General features: G+C 42.5%; 1 protein-coding gene and 2 pseudogenes across 8 annotated transcripts in view; 2 read left to right on the plus strand and 1 right to left on the minus strand.

Annotated features, from left to right (window-relative positions):
- Positions 1-3,489: 3,489 nt before the first annotated feature.
- On the plus strand, positions 3,490-3,914 carry LOC150069206 (large ribosomal subunit protein eL43 pseudogene; annotated as a pseudogene).
- A 2,887-nt stretch (positions 3,915-6,801) lies between these two features.
- Lrch3 (leucine rich repeats and calponin homology domain containing 3) overlaps positions 6,802-21,352 on the plus strand; it is a 109,342-nt gene continuing 94,791 nt past the window's right edge. For all 8 annotated transcript variants that reach the window (XM_090344726.1, XM_090344744.1, XM_090344762.1 and 5 more), the window contains exon 1: positions 6,802-7,063. In XM_090344726.1, coding sequence (XP_090200852.1) covers positions 6,802-7,063 — 262 coding nt within the window. The remainder of the gene's footprint in view (positions 7,064-21,352) is intronic.
- Positions 14,450-15,074, minus strand: LOC150069208 (large ribosomal subunit protein eL32-like; annotated as a pseudogene).

A 21,352-nucleotide genomic window follows, 5' to 3' on the forward strand; every position in this document is an offset into this window, starting at 1 on the left:
GGCTGAGATCTGAGGATCACAGTTCAAAGTCAGGCCAGGCATGAAAGTCTGTGAGACTGTTATCTCCAGTTAACCAGCAGAAAACCGGAAGTGGTGCTGTAACTCAAGTGGTGAAGTGCTAGAATTGAGCTAAAGAGCTCAGGGACAGCGCCCAAGCCCAGAGATCAATACCCACCACCACCACCACCATCAAAAAAGAAGAGGCCAGTATTGTAATCAGACTTTTTTTTTTTTTTTTTTTTTTTTTTTTGGCCAGTCTGGGGCTTGGACTCAGGGCCTGAGTACTTTCCTTCATTCAAGACTAACACCCCGGCCAGGAGTTTGGCCTAGTGGTAGAGTGCTTGCCTAGCATGCACAAAGACCCGGGTTTGATTCCTTGATACCACATACATAGAAAAGCCAGAAATGGTGCTGTGGCTCAAGTGGCAGAGCGCTAGCCTCGAGAAAGCCCAAGGACAGTGCTCAGGCCCTGAGTCCAAGCCTCAGGACTGGCCAAAAAAAAAAAAAAAAAAAGACTCAACACTCTACCACTTGAGCCACAGTTCCACTTCTGGCTTTTTCTGTTCATGCATGCTAGGCAAGCACTCTACCATTAGGTCACGCTCCCAGCCCAGACGTGTTTTTTAAAAAACAAGCATAAAATTTTTAGCATAATTTTAATTACAAATAAACTATAAACATATAAGAAAGTTACAAACCGAGTATGGTATGACCTGTAATCCCAGCAATATAAAGAACCCAATAAAAAATGGGCTAGAAACAAAGCTCAAGTGATAGAGCACTTGTCTAGCTGTAGTATAAGACCTTAGGTTCAATCCCTAGTATGGTGAGGGGATGACAGTATCATAGGATTTGTTGCCTATTTGGTTACTTTTTCTTAGAATATATACGTATCTATACCTATGCATATATATGTGTACACATACATACATTTCTTGTTTTCTGGTGATGAATTGGAGATAAGAGTCTCACAGACTTTTTAGTGCCTGGGCTAGCTTTAAACCGCAATCCTCAGATCTCAGCTAGGATTACAGGCATGAGTCACCGTGCCTGGCTTATTTTTATTTTTTATTTTTGCTAGTCCTGAGGCTTGAACTCAGGGCCTGGGGTCCGTCCTTGAGCTTTCTCAAGGCTAGCACTCTACCACTTGAGCCACAGTACCACTTCTGGCTTTTTCTGTGCATGTGGTACCAAGGAATCAAAGCCAGGGCTTCATGCATTCTAGGCAAGCACTCTACTACTGGGCCACATCCAAGCTGCTCTAGCATAATATTTCATCTAACTTTTACTATAAAGAGGTGAGAACTGGACATCAGTGGCCTGTGACTAATCCTAGCTTCTAAGGAGGTGGAGATGTGAGGATTGAAATGTGAGTACAAAACTGAAACTTACCTCCAGTTAGTGAAGTATGATTCATAGTGATTTAGCACAAACTATGAGTGGAAAAAGCAGAAAACATGAAGTCCTAAGTTCAAAGCCCTAGTACTGGTGCATACAAAGCTTACTTGACACAGCAAACTGCACACACACGCATGTCACTTTCTGATGATTATTAAAAGAGGAAGAAAGAAGGACCAAACACTGAATATATTCAAGTCAGCTTCTTATATTCAACAAATGGAAGCTGCTGAGATTTTAATCTGACAAGTGACCATAGTACATCTCTAGTGAATAGAAAGCATTGAAAGGAATGGGGTGTGGTGGCTCACGCCTGTGATCCTAGCTACTTTTAAGATCTGAGGATTGCAGTTCAAAACCAGCCCAGGCACTACTGATCATGAGACTGATATCCAGTTAACCTCTAGAAAATTGGAAGTGACACTGTGGCTCAAGGGGAAGCCTTGTTCCCAGGAACAGTGCCCAGGCCCAGAGTTCAAGTACCACAACCGACAAAGAAAAAGTAAGGAAAGGACTATTTTTGCTTAATGAGTTGATATGCAGAGTTAGAAATTAAAATTTGGAACTTGTCCTTGGTATTGAATGAGTTAACTCAGCCCGTAAAATAAACAGGAAGAAGCAGGAAACTTCACTTTATCAATTCCTAAGATATAATAACCCCGACTGCCTTTTCCCTTTTTTAACCTGCCTTTTTTTGTTTGTTTTCCAGTCCTGGGTTTGAGCTCAGGGCCTGAGCACTGTCCTTGGACTTTCTCAAGGCTAGATCTCTACCACTTGAGCCACAGCACCACTTCTGGTTTTTTTCTTGTTTTTTTTTTTGCCAGTCCTGGGCTTGAGCTCAGGGCCTGAGCATTGTCCTTGGACTTTCTCAAGGCTAGCACTCTATCACTTGAGCCTCAGCACCACTTCCGGCTTTTTGCTATGTATGTGGGGTACCGAGGAATCGAACCCGGGTCTTCGTGCATGCTAGGCAAGCACTCTACCACTAGGCCAAACTCCCGGCCCCTCCCCCCCTTTTTTTTCTATGTATGTGGTACCAAGGAATTGAACCCAGGTCCTCGTGTATGCTAGGCAAGCACTCTACCACTAGGCCAAACTCCTGGCCCTACCTTAAAGAAAAAACAACAACAAAAAACCTTTTTCCCTTGCCAGAGCTGGAATAGAATGAGTTATTACTATGTATAGATCCTTTGCTCACAGTAGTGTGTGTGTGTGACTGAGGCTTGAATTAAGGGCCTGAGTGCTGTCTCTGTTTTTTGGCTCAAGGTTGGTGCCCCACCACTTAAGCCACAGTTCCATGCTTTTTGTAGTTAATTGGAGGTGAGCATCTCACAACCTTCCTGTGAAAGCTAGCTATAAACCACAATCTTCAGCTCTCAGCCTACTGGGAAGCTGTGAATACAGGTGGGAGCCTTGGTGCCTGGCCACTTGCAGTCTTTTGTTTGTTTGTTTTGCCAATCCTGGGCTTGAGCTCAGGGCCTGAGCATTGTCCTTGGACTTTCTCAAGGCTAGAGCTCTACCACTTGAGCTTCAGCACCACTTCCAGCTTTTTTCTATGTATGTAGTACCGAGGAATCAAACCTGGGTCTTTGTGCATGCTAGGCAAGCACTCTACCACTAGGCCAAACTCCCGGCCCCCACTTGGAGTCTTTTTACAGAGGTTTCTCATCACTTCTTAGCCATACTGGCAACATCCCCACAGGCTCCATTTCTGATACCTCATTCTCATAAAGTGATGTCACCTACTTTGTGAAGATGTTGGGGCCAGTCTTGGCAGATGTCTCTATCTCTACATTCAGGTTGGAGGCAGTAATACAGTGTTTTACTAGGCCAGCATATGATAAAAAGTGAAATCCTATGCCAAAGACCAAAACATTCATAGAATGGGACAGCATTTGCTAATCAACATTGTTAACTGAAACATTTTTACTATCTTGCACTTAGAAAATCAGGGAACTGAAGAGTTGGGCCTTGTATATCTAGGCTGTCTCCAACTTTGTGTTCTTTTTTCCTTTTCTTTACTTTTGGTGGGTCATGGGACTTGAACTCTGAGCCTGGGTGTTGTCCCTGAGCTCTTCAGCTCAAGGCTACCACCCTACCCATGGAGCCACAGTCCCATTTCCCATTTTCTAGTGATTAATTGGAGATAAGACTCTCTCAGCTTCCTCTCTGGCCTGGATCTAAGTTGTGGCAATATGGCCAAACGCACCAAGAAGGTCAGCAACGTCAGTAAATACAGCACCCACTATGGTGCCTCACTCCGGAAGATGGTGAAAAAAATTGAAATCAGCCAGCATGCCAAGTACACGTGCTCCTTCTGTGGCAAGACCAAGATGAAGAGGCGAGCTGTGGGCATCTGGCACTGGGGTTCCTGCATGAAAACAGTGGCTGGTGGAGCCTGGACCTACAATACCACTTCTGCAGTTACAGTCAAGTCTGCTATTAGAAGACTGAAGGAAATAAAAGACCAGTAGAAGCTCTACCATCTGAGATATCCCTAGCCTACAATAAATGGGTTAATTTATATAACAACAACAAAAAAAGAGTCTCTCAGTCTTTAGTGCCCAGGCTGGGTTTGAACCCATATCCTCAGATCTCAGCCTTCTGAGTAGGTAGGGGTGAGCCACTGTGCACAGCTCTAGCCTTGTGTTTTATAATTCGAGCTATTTGTGCACTAATAACCTTCATATGTCTCTGTAAGTCATACCGTAGTGTGTTCATGCTGATCTTCCAATTTGGAAAATTGCTTTTAACTTCCAGACTTTTCATAATTCTTAAAGTTTGATTCAAAAATTCATCTTTTTTTTTTTTTTAACTAGTCCTGGGCTTGAGCTCAGGGCCTGAGCACTGTCCTTGGACTTTCTCAAGGCTAGAGCTCTACCACTTGAACCTCAGCACCACTTCTGGCTTTTTTCTATGTATGTGGTACCAAGGAATCGAACCCGGGTCTTCGTGCATGCTAGGCAAGCACTTTAACCACTAGGCCAAACTCCCGGCCCCTCAAAAATTCATCTTAAAAGGCTGTGGACATGGCTCAAGTGGTAGAACATGTTAGCGATCAGGAGGTCCCTAGCTCAGTACTATAGCACACCAACAAAATGAGGCAGCCCCAGTCATTTCAATTCCTATGATACAGATTCCTTTTGATCAAATTTGATCATCTTCCCTTAACTCCTATTGAGCCCTTTTTTTTTTGGGGGGGGGGCGGTGTTTTATTCTCCAATTGGCCTGTTTAGATTTCACAATATGATTAGATTATAATCTCTTAGAAAAGACTCAGATAGCTCTTCTGTATTTTCCATGGAAGCATGAATTGATGGTAGGTAAAATTTGTGTTGTATAAAAATTCTAAGTTGAAGTCCGGGAGTGTGACCTACTGGCAGAGTGCTTGCCTAACATGCACAAAGCTCTGGGTTTGATTCCTTTATACCACATACACATGAAAAGTGGTGCTGTATCTCAAGTGGTGGAGCTCTAGCCTTGAGAAAGCGCAAGGACAGTGCCTAGGCCTGGAGTTCAAGCCCCAGGACTGCCAAAAAAAATTTTTTTTAATTGCAAAGTATGGTAGAGCTATACATAACAATATTAATATGGTCTGTATTTTTAAATTTTTTATTTTTTTGCCAATCCTGGGCCTTGAACTCAGGGCCTAAGCATTGTCCTTGGGCTTTCTCAAGAATAGAGCTCTACCACTTCAGCCGCAGCACCACCTCCAGCTTTTTTGTATACATGTGGTTCTGAGGAATCAAACCTGGGTCTTCAGGCATGCTAGAGAAGCATTTTACCACTAGGCCAAACTCCTGGCCCTATAATTTTTAAAGCAGTCCTGAGGCTTGAACTCAGGGCCTGGGCAGGGCCTGGGCACTGTCCTTGAACTTTCATATTCTCTCTCTCTCTCTCTCTCTCTCTCTCTCTCTCTCTCTCTCTCTCTCTCTCTCTCTCTCTCTCTCTCTTCCTCTCTCCCTCTCCCTCTCCCTCTCTCTCTCCCTCCCCCTCCCCCTCCCTCCCCCCCCTCTCTCTCTCTGTTATGCGGCTTGAACTCTGGGCCTGGGCACTGTCCCTGAGCTCTGCCCTACCCCTTGAGCCACAGGGCCATTTCCTGTTTTCTGCTGATTAACTGGAGATGAGTCTCATGGACTTTTTAGTGCCCAGGCTGGCTTTGAACTGTGATCCTCAGATCTCAGCCTCCTGAGTAGCTAGGATTACAGGTGTGAGCCACTGAGCTCAGCTTCCTCGGGCTTTCTCAAGGCTATCCTTCTGCCACTTGAGCCACAGCACCGCTTCTAGCCTTTTCTGTGTATGTGGTAGTGAGTAGTCTAACCAGGGCTTTGTGCGTGCTAGGCACTGGGATTTGAACTCAAGATCTTGTACTTGATAGGTAGCAACTCCAGCTACATCCCCAGCACTTGGCTTAATTCTGGTTAATTCTACCCTTAATCCCCACAGATTACAAGGCAAGTATTTTCTTAAATTCTGGTTCGGTTCCAGAACTATATTTTCAACTTCAATGCGATTTGTACAGCTCTACTCAAAACCATGCATTCTTTATATAAAAAAGAAGGAATGGTATTAAATACTTAATCTTTTCAATTGAATTAACCAATATTTAACTGGAGCCCAACAGTAGAATATTTCCCCCCACCTCAAGTACATATAGTAAACGAATTTGACATCTGAGAATTGAATCCAGTGTCTTCTGTGTCACAGGCAAGCACTTTGCTGAGCTATTCCTACAGCTCTCCTTTTCTGAAATATATTGTTGCTATGTAGCTCAGACTTGCCTAGGGCTCCTCCTCCTCCTCTGACTCCCAAGATTATAGGTGTGCACTACCACAATGGATCACACATCAGCCGGGGATACAGTGACCAACTGAGAAACAATTATGTTGCATCCTAGACACTCCTAGCAGCAACTGATTTTTTTTTTTTTTTTTAGCATTGGCGTTTGAAGTTAGGGTCTTGCCCTTGCTGGGCTGGGGACTCTACCACTGGAGTCACGCCTCCAACCCTGCTTTTAGTTGTTGATGATGATGATGAGGGTGGTTATTTGAAGATGAAGTCTGCAAACTTTCCTAACTAGCCGGGTCTCAAGCCGAAATTCTCCCCGATTTAGTCTTGTGTGTAGCTAGGATGACTGGGAAGAGAGACTCCTTGATAGTTTTATGGGGGCATTCAGAAATGCTATTGGGAGCCAGGCATAGGAGGCAGCCGCAGACCGGAGAAATCCGTTTAGATTTCCTAGGAAACTCTGGGTTGTGGGCGGGGCGGGCGCTGGCGGCGCCGAGGCCCCCGCGGCGCTGCCCATCCAGGGAGCCCTCCGGGTCCCGCAGCCCTTTTCCCCGCCCACCCCGCGGCACTGTCTGCGCATGCGCTGAGCCGGTCCCAAGCGTTGTCGGCTGGGAAATGGCGGCCGCGGGCTTGGTGGCGGTGGCCGCCGCTGCAGAGTACGCTGGCCCGGTAGCGTCGGGAGGCAACCTCTCCGGTGCTCACTTCGGCTCGAGCTCCGGGACAGGCCCTGGTCCTGGCCCGGCCTCATGGAGCCGCTCCCTTGAGCGGGCCCTGGAGGAGGCGGTGGTGACCGGGGTGCTGAGCCTGAGCGGCCGGAAACTGAGGGAATTTCCCCGGGGAGCGGCCAACCATGACCTGACGGACACCACCCGGGCGGGTGAGCGAGCGGGGGCGCCGGCCGGGCCCGCCGGGCCGGGGCCGGGCAGCGGGGACCCGGGGAAGCGGACCCGAGGGCCGAGGGTGGTGGGCGGAGGGCGGAGGACCGAGGACCTAGGTCTTCCGTGGGAAATCGGCTGCCTCGGCTGAGGTCGAGTTTGCCCGCCTCGTCCCGGGCCCCTCTGGGACGGGAGAGGCCCGAGGGACCCTGCTGAGACTTGGGAGTTGTCTCCGGCCCCTTCCTTGTCAGGAGGGCTCGACCTCGGCACTGGCGTTGTTGCTGCGTGTGTGTGTGTGTGTGTGTGTGTGTGTGTGTGTGTGTGTGTGTGTGTGTGTGCATATGCATTGTCAGAAAGGATGGATCTCCACATTGGCGTTGTGTGTGTGTGTGTGTGCATTGTCAGAAAGGATGGATCTCCACATTGGCGTTGTGTGTGTGTGTCTGTGTCTGTGTCTGTGTGTGCATGTACATTGTCAGAAAGGATGGATCTCCACATTGGCGGTGTGTGTGTGTGTGTGTGTGTGTGTGTGTGTGTGTGTGTGTGTGCATGTGCATTATCAGAAAGGATGGATCTCCACATTGGCGTTGTGTGTGAGTGTGTGTGTGTGTGTGTATCTGTGTATCTGTGTGTGCATGTGCGTTGTCAGAAAGGATGGATCTCCACATTGGCGGGTGTGTGTGTGTGTGTGCATGCATTGTCAGGAGGGACGGACCTCTTCATTGGCGTTGTGAGTTTGTGTGGGGGTGTGTTTAACCTGAAGTCGCACACTATAACCTTTCTCCGCCTTCATCTGGTTGACTTGCCAAAAAGTACTTGTAAAAATAATTACTCTACCTTTAGGTTTCCATGACTTTACTCATGTCCTTTAAAAAAAAAAGTTTAAAGGCAGAAAATCACTTAGAAACGTTGCCTACTGTGTTGCTTTTCCCTTTAAAAGCATTACTTGGCTTTATGCGTATTGTTGAACACAGGAAAAGAGAATAGGGAATTAGGTTTTGTTTTTTTTTTTTTTTTGTAGAGAACAATGTATACTGACTGAGGTATTCAACATACTGTAATGTGTTTGTCTTGTGTTTAAAATACAGCTTCCTTTGGGGAGATTTAAAAGTTGACTCTATTCATGTTTTACACAAATACAAAAGGGAAAATACCCCTTATGCACCAAGTAGTTAAATATTTTGCTTTTATGTCTTATTTTTTGCAACCAAAGAATATCTAGTACTTTGTGTCTTGTCTTTTCATTTTACTTTGTAAGCTTAAGGTTAATACTTTACTATGCTTATAAATCCACTAAAGATTGCTAAATATTACATATGATTCACCCATGATGGAAAAATAAGGAACTTTTCAACTGCCTTAACAAACTATTCTTTCGCAAAAGACTTTTGTTAAATGTTTGCTGGTTTATTTATTTTAATAAATATTTCTAATTTTCATTATTAAGGTGATGTAAAGGTGATGTAAAAGTGAGTTAAAGTTACGTAAGTCAGGTGAAGAGCATATTTCTTTTGGGCAATGTCACTCCTCTTGTTCTCTCCCAGTTTTTTGCCTGTTTATTTCATCTGGAGGGGGGAAATACTAGTTTTGAGTATAATTTGTATTTAAGTAAACAATACTAAAACATCCTTGCTAAGGTAAATATGAGCAGCCACTTGGCTTTTATATGTCTTTTGATAGATTGCATCTAAAATCACCACTAAATAGCCAAAGCTTCCTGATCCTGTTTCAGAGATAGTAATATGGCAAAGTGATTCCATATTGTGGTGACTCATTTGGAGATTACCACATTAAGCCTGAGGCTAAAGAAAAGGTTGATTACAGGAGTCTGCCTAGCTCATTATCCTGCTTGCTTTTGTTTTAGGAGCCCTATGTTGAGCCTTAAAGAAATACCTTATTACAAAATGAAGAGGACATAGGAAGAATTTTAGGATCTCAAGGAAATTTTTACTTCCTGTACTCTACTTTTTATTTATTTATTTATTTTTATTCATCCTTCATTGTTGTAGTTTCTGTGTAAACCAAATGTTTTATTGGATATGGTCAAGAAGAATAAAAGGAAAAAAGATTATGAGGTATTTTATTTATTTATTTATTTATTTTTGTTGGTCGTGGGGCTTGAATTCTGGGCCTGGATGCAGTCTTTTAAGCTCTTCAGCTCAAGGCTAGCCTTCTATCACTTGGAGCCACAGTGCCACTTCCAGTTTTCTTGTGGTTTATTGGGGATAAGAGTTTCAAAGACTTCCTTTCCCCGGCTGACTTGCCGGGGGAGTAGCTAGGATTACAGGCTTCAGCCACCAGTGACTGGCTAAAAACTACCATATCTGAGTTATAGTTCAGATTCTGAGGATACAAGAGGAGCAAGACATTGAGTTAGCTTCATAAACCGTAAAGGCTAGAAGAAATACAGATATATAAATAGGTATTGTAATACAATGAGATAATGCTAAGTAGCTGATGTGGGTGCCCGGCTATAAGATATTTTCTTTCTTTCTCTCTTTTTTTTAAATTTTTTTTGCTAATCCTAGGCTTGAGCTCAGGGCCTGAGCACTGTCCTTGGATTTTCTCAAGGCTAGAGCTCTACTGGAGCCTCAGCACCACTTCCAGCATTTTTTTCCTATGTATATGGTACCAAGGAAAATCAAATCCAGGTCTTCATGCATGCTAGGCAAGCACTCCACTAGGTCAAACACCCTGCCAAAGTATTTTTTAACTTGCTACACTATCCTTCCTTCCTTCCTTCCTTCCTTCCTTCCTTTCTTCCTCCCTCTCTCCTTCCCTCCCTCCATCCCTCCCTCCCTCCCTTCCTCCTCCTCCTCCTCCTCCTCCTTCTTCCCCTCTCTCTCTCTCTGTCTGTCTCTGTCTCTGTCTCTGTCTCTCTCTTTCTTTTTTTTTGTGTCTGCAGTGAGGCTTAAACTCTGGGCCTGGGCACTGTCCCTGAGCAACACTTCTGGTTTTCTGGTGGTTAATTGGAGATAAGAGTCTCAGGATGGACTTTCCTGCCCAGGCTGGCTTTGAACCACTATCCACAGGTCTCAGCCTCCTGAGTAGCTAGAATTATAGGTATGAGCAACATACTAACATGTAGAAGTATCAGTTACTGAGTATAAGAATTTTGTAGACCATGGGCCAGGAGTTTGGCCTAGCAGTAGAGTGCTTGCCTAGCATGCATGAAGACCGGGTTTGATCCCTCCATACCGCATACATAGAAAAAGCTGGAAGTGATGCTGTGGCTTAAGTGCTAGATCACTAGTCTTGAGGAAAGTGCAAGGACAGTGTTCAGGCCCTGAGTTCAAGCCCCAACCCCAGGACTGGCAAAAAAAAAAAAAGAAAAAGAATTTTGCAGACCATGCTAATTATAAAACAAAGACAGTCTTTAAATTGTTTTGAGCAGATGTTAGTGAATATACAACTTATTGAGTGTGAACTATTTGCTATTGTTGAATATATACATATACATATATATATTTTTTTTGATTGATGGTGTGGCTTGAACCTTGGGCCTGGACACTGTCCCTGGACCCTTCAGCTCAAGGCTAGCCCTCTACAGTTTGAGCCACAGTGCCACTTCCTGTTAACTATTTTTAAATGCATTGAATTGTTAGATGCACTCAGTAGCCCATGGATTAAATACTATTATATGTACTTTACATGTGAAAAGATAACTCAGAGAAAAGTCATGCTAGGATTCGTGATAGAATCTCAGGCCAGATCCATCTATCTCTTCTCTCCATTAGACCAAATATCTTTCCCATGAACCAATAAGTATTACTTCCCTCCCTCTCTCCCGCCACTCCTTCCCTCCCCCCTCCTTCCCTTCTCTCTCTCACTCTTTTTTTTTTTTTTTTTTTGAAGTGATGAGTCTGTGAAATGAAGAGTCTATGCTATCATCCACATTTCTTCCTGTTTCTTGCTTCAGAAATAAGCACAAAACAGGCTGGGAGTTTGGCCTAGTGGTAGAGTGCTTGCCTAGCAAGCACAGCAACCGGGTTCAATTCCTTGGTACCACATACATAGAAAGTGGTGCTGAGGCTCAAGTGGTAGAGCTCTAGCCTTGAGAAAGTCCAAGGACAGTGCTCAGACCCTGAGCACAAGCCTAGGACTGGCAAAAAAAAAAAAAGCACAAATCTTACATTGTACTTACATACACTACAAAAGAGATAGGAAAAGACATGTGCATATGTACTTACTAAAGAGAGATGTAGGCATTGGGAGAGATATGGGGTGGGAAGAATATGACTTGTAGGTATAAAGCTCTTTGGCATATATTTAAATGTAAATTTCAGGGGGAAAATCCAGACTGCAGCTGTTCTGGGGTTTTTAAATAGGAAGGTCCCTTTAGAAAGGGTGAAAAGATGAGTCATATTTGACCACAAGATCAGTGCTGGGACTAGAGGACAGTGGTGGCCGGCCAAGAATTTCCTAAGTTCCAGTTTCTTTTATAGTGGCTCTTTTTGGAGCTGGGTGGTTAATGTTATCTCATGTTATAAAATACAGACTTTAGTATGGTAGAACCTTATTATTCTTTTCAGTACACTTATGAATCAGTTTTCTAGTCATGCTTTGAAAAAAATATTTAAATGTGATATTTCACCCAAAGGAATATTATTTTGAATTTTTTAAGAAGTCAGCAATATCAGATGTAATGCTACTAATTTTAGAATCATGAACTAGTCTAAAAATTTTAGGTATTTCCTTCCTCATTTTTAACTTTCTTTCTTTGGTTTTCTGTCTTTCTTTTTTTTCTTAAATTGTGTTTTATTGTCAGGGTAACATATAGAGGAATTACAGTTATGTTTGTCAGGTAGTGGGTACATTACTTCTTGAACATTGAGATATCATGTTTTTCTCTCACTTACCTTCCCCTGACCCTCCAATATCTTTGTTTTTTCCCCTTCCCTTCCTTAATTCAAATGGACAAATGTATATACAATATACAGGATACCAAAGTCAGATACAACATAAGATAAACCATAAGGGGAAAAAAAGAGAAAAGAAATAACTTCACATAATGTACTACAAACAACAGTCATGGGCCACGAGTTTGGCCTAGTGGTAGAGTGCTTGCTTAGCATGCATGAAGACCCAGTTTTGATTCCTTGGTACCACATACATAGAAAAAGCTTCAAGTGGTGCTGTGGCTCAAATGGTAGAGGCATATTGTAATATTCACTTTTTTTTTTCTCTAGGTCTTGGGGTTTGAATAAAGGGCCTGGGGCCCTGACCCTGAGCGTTTATGCTCAATGCTAGTGCTCTACCACTTGAGCCACAACTCTACTTCCAGCTTTTTTTTTTTTTTTTTTGCCAGTCCTGGCCCTTGAACTTGGGGCCTGGGCACTGTCCTTGGGCTTTCTCAAGGGTAGAGCTCTACCACTTGAACCATAGTACCATTGCTGGCTTTTTTTCCCCTTTCTATGTATATGTGGTACCAAGGAATCGAAACTGGGTCTTCGTGCATGCTGGGCAAGCACTCTACCACTAGGCCAAACTCCTGGCCCCTACTTCCAGCTTTTTTGGTAGTTAATTGGACATAAGAGTCTCAGAGACTTAGGCTGGCTTTGAACCATGATCCTCAGATCTCAGCTTCCTGAGAATTAAAGTTGTGAGCCACTGGTGCTTGTTTTGTTGTTGTTGTTTGTTTGTTTTAGATATGAATTTTGCCATGTAGCCCAGGCTGGACTTGAAATTGTAATCTTCCTGCCTCTTAAGTGCTGGGATTGCAGTCCTGCACTGTATCAGCTGGCTCAGCCCATTGATTTTGAAAGATAGTTGGCACTGTAAAGTTACAGTAAAATTAAAAATTTATATATATGTGTAGGGCTTGGATTCTGGGTCTGGGTGCTGTTCCCTAAGCTCTTTAGCTCAAAGCTAATGCTCTATGACTTGGAGCTGCAATGGCACTTCTGGTTTGCTGGTGGTTAATTGGAGATAAGAGTCTCGTGGAGGGGCAGGGAGGCTCAGCCTAGTGGTAGGGTGTTTGCTCAGCATGCATGAAGACCTGGGTTCGATTCCTTGGTACCACACACATAGAAAAGTGGTGATATGGCTCAAGTGGCAGAGCACTAGCCTTGAACAAAAAGTATCCAAAGGACAGTGTCCTTGTCCTGAGTCGAGCCCCAGGATTGGAAAAAAAAAAAAAAAGTCACGGACTTTTATGCCTAGGGTGGCTTTGAACTGTGATCCTCAGATCTCAGTGTCCTGAGTAGGTATGATTACAGGCTTGAGCAACTGGTACCCGGTTAAAAATGAATATACTTTATGGCCCACAAGTTCTACTGAGAATAGTCTAAAGAAGCTTTTGTATATGTATATCACAAAATATGTGTAAGAATGTTTATAGTGCCATTCACATTTGGCAAAATAAAAACTTTAGTGATCACTGATATGGTACATCTATAATTTATTTGAAGTAAATGAGCCATCGAGACAATGAAGTGAATGAAGTTGAATAATATTTCTCTGTTCATGTGTGTGCCTAACTCATGTTTTTCTTTATTCCTTTTTTTGTCATGGAGCTTGAACTCAGGGCAGCTTTTTTTATTCAACACTGGCACTCTACTACTTTGATCTATAGCACCACTTCTGGTTTCCTGGTGATTAATTTGGAGATAAAAGTCTCATAAACTTCTACACTACCTGGATTTGAACCTGGATCCTCATATCTTAGTTACTCTTTATTCCTAAGTCCTGGGGCTTGAATTCAGGGCCTGGGCACTGTCTTTGGGTACTTTTGCTCAAGGCTAGTGCTCTGCCACTTGAGCCATAGCACCACTTCTGGCTTTTTCTGTGTTTGTGGTACCAAGGAATCGAAGCCAGGGCTTCATGCATGCTAGGTGAGCACTCTTCCACTAGGCTATGCTCCTGGCCCCAGATCTTAGCTTCTTGAGTAGTTAGGGTTACAGGCTTGAGCCACAGGTGCCTGACTTCCTCGCATTTTTCTTTAGACATTGTTGAATGATGGTCAGGTTTATTTTCTGTCTTGACTAATACTACAGAAGAATATGGAGGTGCTGATTATGTCTCTTAGGCACACAGATATCATATCTTTTGACTATGTACCCAGTGGTGGGGGTAGCTGGATTATATAGTAGTTCTTTCAAGTATTTCATTATGGGGTGTGTGTGTGTGTGTGTGTGTGTGTACACACGTACGTGTACACAAAACAAGGTAGTATTACTGTGTACCTGCATCTAGTGTGGAATTCACTGCTTTTCTGCCTGAACTTCCCTTCAAATAGATGCTTGGAGTATAGGTGTAAACTACTATTCTTAGCTCATTGCGGTTTTAATTTTCTTTTCCCTAATGATTACTAATGTTGAGCATTTTCTTTTTCTTTCTTTTAGTTTTTTGGGTTATTTAAGCACAAATAAAAGGGGTATGTGAGCCATCTATTCGTTTTCTTCATTGCACAGCCTGGCATTGGGATTGGTGACTCTGACGGCCAGCTGGGCTGCTCTTTCCACAATGGCTTTTTGGGTCTTGGAGGAAACATTGTGTGTGATTTCAGCACAGTGAGACTTGTTGCACAGGAGCAGCACTTCCAGCTCCTTGACATTGTGGACCAGGAACTTCTGGAAGCTGCTGGGCAGCATGGGCTTTGTTTTCTTGTTGCTTCCATAACCGATGTTGGGCACCAAGATCTGGCTCTTGAATCTTTTTTTTTTTTTTTTTTTTCCAGTCCTGGGCTTGAGCTCAGGGCCTGAGCACTGTCCTTGGATTTTCTCAAGGCTAGAGCTCTACTACTTGAGCCTCAGTACCACTTCCAGCTTTTTTCTATGTATGTGGTATCGAGGAATCGAACCCAGGTCTTCGTGCATGGTAGGCAAGCACTTTAACGACTAGGCCAAACTCCCAGCCCCTGGCTCTTGAATCTTATTGGACCCTGTTGTCCTTACGCCTAGGTTTCTGCCAGTTATACTTATTCTTGGCATATCAGTCTGATTGGTGGCAGATGAACTTCTTGGTCCTCTTTTTGATGATCTTGGGCTTCACCAAAGGTCTGAGGGCAGCCATGAGCAGGAGATGGTAGCCACCTCTGTAGGCAGTGCTGTAGAAGAGGAGCTAACGTTGAGTATTTTCTCCACATAACTATTAGCTATTTGTGTATCTTCTTTTAAGAAGAGTCTGTTCATATTCTCTCTGTGTCTCTTTCTGTCTCACATATACTGGGACTTGAAATTCCTAAGTATGCCCTCTACCCTTTGAACCATACTTCTATCCCCACCTCAAGCTTTTCTTTTTTTTCCCCCCAAAGGCCTTGTGTATTTACCTGGGCCCAGCCTAAACCATGATTCTCTTAATTACAGTATACCTCCAAAGTAACTGGGATTATAGGTGATGTACTAGCATATCCAAGTTATTGGTTGAGATATGTGGTCTTGTTGTTTTTCCAAGGCTAGCATTATCCTCCTGATATCTACCTCCCAATAAGATGGGTATTGCAAGTCAGTGAGCCATCTCATCTGGTCTTTTGGGAAACTTGTTACTGATTCTGTTTACTCTTTTATTAGTGTGTTCAAAATGTCTATTTACTTTATGATTTAGTCTCGGTATATTATGTGTTTCTAGGAATTTATCATTTTAACAATATGTTGGGCATATAACTCTAGAGGGTTTTTCTGTTGTTGTTGGTCAGCCATGCGGCTTGAACTCTGGGCCTAAGCTCTTCAGCTCAAGGCTAGCATTCTAACACGTGAGCCACAGTGTCACTTCTGGTTTTCTGGTGGCTAATTTGGACATAAAGAGTCTCATGGACTTCAGTGTCTGGGCTGGCTTTGAACCAGGCTCCTCATATTTCAGCCTCCTGAATAACTAGGATTACAGGCATGAGCTATCAGCTCTGGCAAGAGGATTTTTTTTTTTTTTTGAGTGAACAGGTAGATGGATGAGTAAATGAGAAGGCAAACAGGAAATAATTAAGAGCTTACTCACTTTTCTAACTTTGGAAATAGAGTGCTCATTAATTTTTGTGTAATTGGGCTTAGTGGGGATCCTAGGGACTTCCGTAATGTTGTAGTAGAATTCAATTCAATATCCTTAAAGGGCTAGGAATGAGGCTTAGTGGTAGATTGCTTGCCTACCATGCATGAGGCCCTGGGTTTGATTCTTCAGTACCACATAAACAAAAAAAGATGGAAGTAGCACTAAGGCTCATGTGGTAGAGTGCTACCTGTGAGCAAAAGAAGCTCAGGGACATGCCCAGGGCCTGAGTTCAAGCCCTAGCACTGGCAAAAAAAAAAAAAGAAAAAAAAGTATATCCTTAAATATAGTATTAGTGACCGTGTATCGTATCTTGACCCTTAGACCCTCTAGCTGATATCATAGAGAATGTGACTCACTCTCTCCAGAATATAATCCGTGGCAATAAGGCAATTTCTAGTTACTGCAAAGTTTTGAATCCTTTAGAATGAAGTAGTTTTTCTCTGTTTATTCAAGATTTACAACTTTGATAATTGGGCATGTTGTACTTATTTAAGGAGAATTCTGCTAATATATGGGTGATACCTTCATTTGCTTAGTAAATTTGTTTCTGACCACCTTAATGACATACTGTGACATACTTGAGAGCCTTTTAGCTTCAAACTTTATATAAGCAAAGCAGTTTATGAATATAATACATCTTGATCACTGTCACCCCTTTAGATGAGATGAGATGTTGCATACTTTTTTGGGAGGGGGGGTGTTGGTCATGGGGCTTGACTTCTGAGCTCTTCAGCTAAGGCTAGTGCTCTGTCTCTTTGAATCATGGTTTTCTGGTAGTTAATTAGAGATAAGCAGGCCCAGTGTGCCTGTGAACCTTGATCCTCAGATCTCAGCCTCCTGAGTAGGTAGGATTACAGGCATGAGCCACCTTTGTCTGCATACTTTTTGTTTGTTTTTGACCTGAGGTAGCTTGATACCTCAGCCCTTCCAAGAAGTTAGGATTACAGTCATGTGCCACCGTGCCTAATGACAGTATTATTTTATAAAATCTATGCCAGTGAATTATCATGATCATTATAGAATTTAGTAAATTCTTTGTTTTACATTATGTTGTCTTTCCCAAAGGCAGTTTCTCTTTTGCAGGCTTCTTGGCATTACTTATAACTTTAGATTTTTCTTAACTTGTGTTAATATCATTAGAATGTACAACCAAGGTGTGAATTATTTTTATTCGTATGTTTTCTGGAATAATTTTTTTTTTTTGGCCAGTCCTAGGGCTTGAACTCAGGACCTGAGCGCTGTCCTTGGGCTTTCTCAAGGCTAGAGCTCCACCACTTGAGCCACACCACCATTTCCAGCTTTTTTCTATGTAAGTGGGTACTGAGAAATCAAATCTAGGTCTTTGTGCATGCTAGGCAAGCACTCTACCACTAGGCCAAACTTCCATAAATTTGTATTTAAAGGAAAAAATTTATGCTGCTGTACATTTAAAATGCCTATTCTTAGGTATAATTCCAAAGGAATAAAGTCAGTATGTTGAAAAGATAATCTGTATTCATATGTTTATTTCAACACTGTTCACAATAACTGAAATGCAGAATCAAACTAAGTGTCCATCAACAAACTAATGAATGTGTCCACCAACAGACGAGTGAATGAAGAAATATGGTATATTTTCACAATAGGATACTGTTTTGCCATAAGAAGAGTGAAATCTTGCAATAGCTCAAAAGAACCTGGAAGACACTGTTAAAATAAACAAGCCAGGTATAGAAAGCCAAGCCTGAACTCATTCCTCTGGAATGTAGAAAAGTTCAGCCTGTAGAAGAATTGAGAAGTATAGTAACTACCAGAGACTGGGAAGGCAGAATGGGTCAAAAGATACATAATTGGCCTGGCATGGTGGCTTGTGCCTATAATCCTAGCTACTCAGGAGGCTGAGATCTGAGGATAGCTGTTCAAAGCCAGCCTGGACACTAAACAAGCAAGAGACTCTTATCTCCAACTAGAAAACTGGAAGTGGGGCCGAGACTCAAGAGGTAGGGTTGTAGCCTTGAGCTGAAGAGCTTAGGGACAACGCCCAGGCCCAGGGGTAGGGCCATAGCCTTGAGCTAAAGAGCTCAGGGACAGTGTACAGGCCCAGAGTTCAAACCTCATGACCTCCCCCACCCCCCCAAAATACATAATTACAGTTAGATTAGAGAAATTGATTTCAAGAATTCTGTTGTACAGAAAGACAGTAGTAATAGTCTATGGTGCTACATTGTAGGATTGAAAGATACAAAGAATAGATATTATTTACTTTTTTTTTTTTTTTGGCCAGTCCTAGATTCTCAAGATTAGAGCTCTACTACTTGAGCCACAGCACCATTTCTGGCTTTTTTTTTTTTTTAAATGTATGTGGTACTGAGGAATTGAACCCAGATCTTTGTGCATGCTAGGCAAGCACTCTACCGCTAGGCTAAACTCCTGGCCCAGATATTATTTACTCTTGTGTGATGATTCATTGTCAAGATGTAAGCATTCTATAAAGCATATACTTCTCAAAACATGTTTTAGAGAAAAACATACTATGCATCTATCAATCTAAATGGAAGAGTTCTTTTTTTTCTAAAAAAAAGAAAAATTTAAAGACTAAATAAAATCTGAAGGCAAGTTCCTTAGTGGCACAAGCAGCATTTTAAACATTCAGGAAAGGTGGCCACCAATTAGGATACCATAATAAGTTCATACAAAAAGTAAGAGATCTCTGGCTCATCTGAGACCTAGCATAGGGGGGAGATGAGAAAGAGAGCAACATTTATTGTGACAAAATATAATGCTTTCCAATCCATAATTTATTGAGTTCACAACAGTCCTATGGGATAGGGTGTGGTTTGAAGTTGTAGATAAAGAAGGTAGAGCTGAGAGTTTTAAGTTGACAGCAGTCACACATCTATTGCATATGATCAGGAGTTGAACCTGGCAACACCCATTGCAACACCATAGTGCTCCCTGAGCCTCAGGTAAGGATGGTAGACTTTATCAGTGGATGTTAGAAGTCTTGCAACAGATTATAGGAATATTGTGTTCAGGTTTGTTATAGTTCCCAAAGTTACTTAGTTTCTCTCAGTAAGTAAAGAAAAGCAGCTGTTCCTCCTTGGCTACAAACATTCAAATTATTGTGGTAGATTAGAAATCCTAGATCTGTTATATAAAATACTCTGTTATGTGTACCAAGGCTTAGAATACTGTTCTCAAAGTGTGTTTCCTAGACTGGTACCAACCAACAAATCAAGTGGGTCTTACCTCAGACCTGTGGTATAAGAAGTTTCAGAGTTGGGTGTATAATCTGTTGTCCTTTGGTTTGAAATGTTTGTTTGAAAGGTTGACCTTGATCCTCCTTGCCTTATCTTTGAGGATAGTTGGTACTGACTACAGGTTTGTGCCACCGTGCCTGGCTACAGTCTGGTTTTTTTGTTTTTTTGTTTTTTTGGCCAGCCCTGGGCTTGAACTCAGGTCCTGAGCACTGTCCTTGGGCTTTCTCAAGATTAGAGCTCTACCACTTGAGCCACAGCACCACTTCAGGCTTTTTCTATGTACGTGGTACCGAGGAATCCAACCCAGGCCTTCGTGCATGCTAGGCAGGCACTATACCACTAGGTCAAACCTCCTGGCTTGCAATCTGTTTTTAACAAGCCTCAGCTCAACGTGATGTATACTAAAGTCTGGTAAGCACTACCATGGAATATACAAATCTCATAATAATAAAAATTTCTAGTTGGGCACTGGTGGCTCATGCCTGTAATCCTAGCTGCTCAGGTGGCTGAGATCTGAGGAACACAGTTCAAATCCAGCCCTGGAAGGAAAGCCTATGAGACTATCTCCAAACAAAAGCACCAAGAAGCCAGAAATGGAGCTTTGGCTCAGAGGTAGAACACTAGCCTTGAGAACAAAAGCTCAGCAACCATACCCCAGGCCCTGAGTTCAAGTCCCAGGGTTAGTGCCAAAAATAAGTTCAAATAAACTAAAAGTATTAGTTAATGTTCACAATTCACAGCTAAGGAACTTACGTAAATTTTAAAGTTATAATTTTGGACAGCTAATATTTTTAAATCTCCATGGCTACCATTTTCCATTTTAGTAGTCTTATTTGCTTTGCTTGTTGCCGTATGGAAACAGTAATACTTGGTTAATCCTCAAATCCCTACCAACCCCTTTTTTCTCTTTCTCTTTTCTTTTTTCAATATTGAGGATTGAGTTTGGAGCAGTTTACATACTAGGAAAGCATTTTTGCTGTGTCCCCAACACTTCAATTTGCTATTAAAAGAAAAAACTTTTACTTTTTTTTTTTTTTTTGGTCTGTCATGGGACTTGAACCCTGGGCCTAGGTGTTATCCCTGAGCTCTTCAGCTCTAGGCTACCACCTCAACCCCTTGAGCCACAGCACCACTTCCAAGCTTTTACTTTTTTTTTTTTTTTTTTGCCACTCCTGGGCCTTGGGCTCACGGCCTGAGTACTGTCCTTGGGCTTTCTCAAGGCTAGAGCTCTACCACTTGAGTCACAGCACCACTTCTGGCTTTTTTCTATGTATGTGGTAGCGAGAAATCAAACCCTGGTCTTCATGTTTGCTAGGCAGCATTCTATCACTAGGCCAAACTCCCGGCCCCCAAACTTTTACTTTTTAAGGAATCATTCAAGGGTAAGGTAAGGGAAAAAAGTGCTAGTCATAATATGAAAACATTTTGTGAAATGCTTCATAATAGTTTTAAAAAGTTCTGACTTTCCCCTCAAGAAAATAAGGTAATAAATTCCATATGTAATTTGAAAGCATGAGTAGGACTCATAAAAATAGGCTCTATTGGGCCCGGAATTTGACCTAGTGGTAGAGTGCTTGCCTAGCATGTGTGAAGACCCAGGTTCAATTCCTTGGTACCACATACATAGAAAAAGTCGGAAGGGTTCTGTGGCTCAAGTGGTAGGGCTCTGTCCTTGAAAGAGCCCAAGGATAGTGTTCAGGCCCTGAATTTAAGCCCCAGGACTGGCACAAGATTAAAAAAAAAAAAAAAGGATGGAGGCCCTATTTTGTCTTATTATACTTTCTTTTTTTTTTTTTTTGGTCAGCTGTAGGGCTTGAACTCTGGGCCTGGACGCTATCCCTGAGCTCTTCAGTTCAAGGCTACGACCCTACCCCTTACACTTTTTTTTTAGCCTTCCTGTCTGCATTAGTCCAGTTTTTATTATAATAACAAAATATTCTGGTAGTGTATAAAGAAGAAATCTTTATTTAGCTTACAGTACCAGCAGTCTAAAAGTATGGCACTAGCTTCTGCTTGGCCCTAATAAGAGCCCTATAGTGATGGCATCACAGGGAAACCCTAAAAAGAGGT

This window comes from Megascapheus bottae, chromosome 1 (genome assembly GCF_031878675.1).
Source record: "Megascapheus bottae isolate mThoBot1 chromosome 1, mThoBot2.hap1, whole genome shotgun sequence".
Taxonomy (NCBI): domain Eukaryota; kingdom Metazoa; phylum Chordata; class Mammalia; order Rodentia; family Geomyidae; genus Megascapheus; species Megascapheus bottae.